The sequence below is a fragment of the Montipora capricornis genome, chromosome 7 (genome assembly GCF_036669925.1).
Source record: "Montipora capricornis isolate CH-2021 chromosome 7, ASM3666992v2, whole genome shotgun sequence".
NCBI lineage: Eukaryota > Metazoa > Cnidaria > Anthozoa > Scleractinia > Acroporidae > Montipora > Montipora capricornis.
The window spans coordinates 31,253,534-31,258,533 of record NC_090889.1 but is presented as its reverse complement, the minus strand read 5'-3'; the positions used below and the strand labels follow the sequence as shown (position 1 = coordinate 31,258,533).

At 34.5% G+C, this 5,000-nt stretch overlaps 2 protein-coding genes across 5 annotated transcripts in view; one reads left to right on the top strand and one right to left on the bottom strand.

The window, feature by feature from the left end:
- The window catches only part of LOC138056910 (potassium voltage-gated channel protein Shal-like), a 17,926-nt gene extending 14,617 nt beyond the window's left edge, over positions 1–3,309 (top strand). The window contains exon 5 of the mRNA XM_068902854.1: positions 6–3,309. Coding sequence (XP_068758955.1) covers positions 6–449 — 444 coding nt within the window. The 3' untranslated portion in view covers positions 450–3,309. The remainder of the gene's footprint in view (positions 1–5) is intronic.
- Positions 1–5,000, bottom strand: part of LOC138056911 (A-type voltage-gated potassium channel KCND2-like) — a 60,656-nt gene that overhangs the window by 53,635 nt on the left and 2,021 nt on the right. The window lies entirely within an intron of this gene.

Sequence of the window (5,000 nt, the reverse complement as noted above, 5' to 3'; positions counted from 1 at the left end):
AACAGGCGCGGCAGTTTGTAGAAATGGAATATTCCTATAAAGGAGAACCAGTGAGGAAAACTCCCAAGCTGCCAACACCCATTTGCACTCCATCTGGTTCACCGATCTCATCGTCGGTTTCACTAGCAGCAGTGTGCGACCAAGGTTGCTACAACCGAAACAGTTATGCTGGGAAATGTATGAAACGAACGAGGTCGCTTTCTGAACCTGCACACCAACATGAAAATGCACTTTCACTGGACCACTTCGAAATGAATGATATCAAGGGAAAACACAAGGCAAATTCGAAGCCACATAATGACAAACAGTCAAACAATATTACAACCTCTGCAATTGTGACCATGCCTGACTTTGAGACAGTCGCGGTTCCCAACAACATTCACGAGGGAGAGTCCAACAGGAGATATGAAAACTGTAACAACCGCCTGGGGTCCCATACTATTATTTAAAATTTATGCTGCCAGGCAAAACAGTGAAATTCATAAGAAAAAAAATTATGCAATTAGTAATGAACTATACTTTGCAAATTGAATGTTGCCAATCAATTATTACTTGCAAAAGGTTAACTTTGCTAGACCTTGATCATGGCTAGATCACTTGCAAAATATTCCAGAATATTATAAATATTAGCTTTAAGATTTCTAATATTTAAATTTGGAGTGATTATCCAAAAAAAAATTACTGAGCTACAGAGTTCACTTTGTGAGTCTCTGACTAAACCGTTTTTCTCTAAAGTGGCATTTAAGTGCTGCAACATTTTGAGATAAAGTTTGAACAATGCCTCCAATGTTTTACACAGTGGTAAATTTTTTGGTGAACTTTTTACCAATGCCAGAACGTGCTGAGCACAGTTTTGAAAAAAGATGCAAGGTCATCACGGATATTCATTCAAGAGTTTTAGAAAGACAGTATTTTCTATAAAGAGAACAAAACTTAAGAAACGAAAACAGCAGTGAGCAGTTATTCACAGAGAAAATACCGAGGTATGTACGCATCATGCATCCTATCCAAGGATCAGACTGAATGTGTTCTTACAAGTACCCATCACAGCGCCAGGAAAATGAATCAGGAGTCAGTCTGTTCCAGGTTGGCGAATATACATTGTGACACCTGGTGCACTTGACACACTGATCTGAGAAAGAATGTATAATCGCCAGAACAAAATAGGCTTCCATGGATGGGTACAAAACACAATGAACTCATTGCAGAAAAAAATGGAATTTATTCAAGTGGAATTGCACAAGGAAGGGCAACATAATTTGGATAAATGTGAAAGTCAGAGGTTCCTTCAATTTTATAGCCTTCAAGGCAAAATGAATAAAGTATATACTGAAACTGTGTAGTTACTACTAAAAGAAAACACAAGGTGGACTTAATCTCTCTAGAGACAAAAACGTTTGAGGAAACAATAATTTCTTTTATAGGACACATTGAATTACATAATTAAATATAACATTACTGTAACAAGGCTGCAAAATTGTGGACAGGTTTTACGGTCTTCCAGCGATGGGAAAGGTATTTAATGTTAGCAACTTTTTGTGAGTTGACTGTACAACAGGAACTTATTTTATACTGAGGTTTTTACCTGTAAACCCATGTTAACATAAAGAGACTGTAAATTCTGCAGTTTGGCCTTGTTGAAGTCAGTTAATTTCCTTTTCAAGCAAAACAACTTCATTTTTGCACAGTAGAACCCTTATATATAAAATAGGGAACCAAAAATTATTTGGCACAACCAATCAAGCAACACCACAGGAAAGTACTTAACTCCATAGTCTTCCAAAGGTGTAACATTGGGATAGATCTAGTTGATTACTGTGCCCCATGCAGTAATCATCATTGACAATGGAAAAGTTCTCTCGTTTAACACACTCCCCAGGTTACTAGGAAGTTTAGGTAAGGGACGTCAGCAATATTTACGTCTCAATGATAGAAATTTGAGTCATTTGAAGTATAACTTTGTATTAAATCGTTCCATCTTTTTCACAATAATTTATACAATAGGCAAAGTATTCTATGACTGCCAGTGCATGGATTGACAGGAGCAGCATACAGAATGCAGACGACGACAAGAAAATTCATGACAAAATGCATGCTGTGCATACTGCAAAGTTGTTTTTTTCTCATTAAACCTAATTTCTGTTGCATTCACATTCTGCTGTCATGGTTTTTTGGCTAATCTCGTTTATACAAGTTGACTCGCAGGCCTTACAGTCAAGCTATATCATGAGTGACCAGTAGTTTTGAGATTAAATTTGAACCAAGTATTCAAACTTTGCCCTCGAGATTCCGAATTCCTGTGGATCTTTTCCTCGATATAACGAAAATAGTTAACTGTGAACTTTTATTTTGTCATAAGATAAACACAGACAAAATAAACACATTTAATTGAAATCCATGTATGTTTGATACATTTGGAAATACAAATTTTGGTACATGTAGATTGGAATATGAACAAAGGAATTTTTATCCAGACATCGATTGTGATGCGCAAATTTCAAACTCATTATTGTTCAGTTATTGTGCATTTTTTGTAATAACTTTCGGAAAAATCTTCAAGATTCTGTTCAAATGTTGGAAGCTCCAAAGAGAAAAGTCTTGTGGACACTGGTCATTCGTTGGCATACAAGTAGCTTGACTGTAAATTTATTCCAACTAAAGCTCAGGATTTACAATGTCAATGATGGGGATGAAAAAAGTTGACTAACATAAGATTAGTAAATTAAGGAAATTTTGAAAGCATGTGTCCCAGTAAACTCAAAGTAAAATTAAATTATTTATCAATACAATAGTTATTTATATGCCAAGGTACATGAATTAATTAATTAATTAATTAATTAATTTTTTGCAGCGCGTAAGATAAAATCTTGGCAAAGCTTGATTATTTTTTCTTATTTAATTTACTTTTGATGAGGACCAAGTTCAAATCTGAGCTGTCCATGTAGATATTAGTGTTCTGTGTTTGCGCAAACCTGCTTCCTTGCTAATTCATAAAGAAATAAATAATTAATGATATTAAATTATGCATGCCAATTCATGAGGTACAGGTAATCATGTGAATTTATTTGGTTGACGTTCTGTGTTGCAAATGTCTATTTGTTTCGTTCCTTTGCTGCAAGGCAGAACACTTATTAAGCATGCACAATGTACTGTAATTAGAAATACAATAATTATGTATTAATGTATGTACATATCAAGCCTGTTAATATATTTCAGTTTTACCTGTCCTGTTTTAATTTTTCTTGCCTCAATACAGTATATGCTTTTATTATTCAGTAGCAAATTAAATTTAGACTACTGTTTTACAAAGTCTTCACATTCATGCAGTCGTGTTAATTTATAATTCCTAATAGTATGTTATGTACAGTTTACTCTTAGACTATTTTTTTTCTCAGTTCTGTGGCCTTCTTAGCCTGTGGATGTCACAACTGTCTTTTGTTTCAGATGCTCAAAAAAGGGCGACATTATTTGCACTTAATGATTTTTTTTTTTCATGAGAAGTTTCTGAGAAACAGATTTTGTGATAAATAAAGTTATTAGAATTCCTGACATTTCGACCTCTCTGCTGTCATTTTCAAAAGTGAATAAAATACAAGATTAGCATGAATATACTTAATCTACTAATATTAACATGTGAATTAAAAATAGTTGAACGAATTTCAAAATGCTAAAATGTGATAAACTATATATATATATATGGTAAACTGTAATGAGAAATGTTACCTTACACATTTACGTAAAATATTACATATTTTAACACATTCTAGCATTCATGAAATTCTTACCTATTTTAACATTCTTAAAATATTAGTAATAATACAAATTCACGCTAATCTCGTTTTCCCACTTGAAAATGACCATCCTGCTAGCAGAGCCTTTCTTTTGCTTGCTTGATTTTGCCGTTCTCGAGAAAGACTCTGCATGAACCGAGTAAGATCTTTATTGACCATGTGCTGCATGTTGCCAGGATACAGTTTCAAATCCAGGCCTATTATGCTTTAAACGCACCGCCATCTTGATTTTTCATGGTACAGCACGTTCAATTTTAATCATCGGTTTTATCACTAACTGGATGCTCCCACCAGAAAAACCAGTTTGAGAAAACAAGAGAGAGAAAACAAGATTGTGAAGTCCAGAAGTTTGGGCTGTGGTGGCTTCAAAGAGTTGAAGCGATTCAGGCAGAGCCTCCTTTTCTCCTCCTTAGTAAAGAAAAAGACTATTTAAAAGAGGCTCTGCTCACAGGGTGGAAAATGACCAAGGAAAGGTTGAAACATCTGACTTCTTATCGCTTTCGTTTATCACAAAATGGTTGTTGTTTTTTAGCCAAAGACTCCTAGGAGCAACGCTTAATAAGCCACTATCAAAATACCATAATACTCTTTGTTTGTCCCTCCAAAATTTTGCATTACCCTTGAATGTTTCCAGTTTCTCTTGGGACCATTTTAAGTCCCAACTGAAGAGAAATAAATGAATGATTTTGGAGGGACAAACAAATAGTATTATGTTATTTTTGATATTGGCTAATGGTTCAGGAGTTGATAACTTAAAGTTAACCACCTCCGCATACACACAGGCAATGCCACTCTAAATTGCTGTATTAAGGACAGCATTGCAGCAATACATACAAATAAGAAAACACGTACTGTATTCTATATACAAGGCTAAAAGTTAAAAAATTAAAATATTCAAAACAAATGTTTTTGGCTGTTTGCCATCATCAGGGCAAACAGCTGATGATGGCAAACAGCCGAAAACGTTTGGTTTGAATATTTTAATTTTTTAACTTTTAGCCTTGTATATAGAATATATTTTACTAAGCGAACATTATGGACAAGAAAACACTGATTTCCACAAACAGTAACTTTAGAACAGACAAACCACAGAACATTCTATTTACAAGACAAGGAATTAGACATGAAGAGAAAAATGACTTTTTTAGACTGCTTGATTACAAGTGGCAAACAGCAAGCTATAGACCACTGGTCCAGAAGATATCTTGA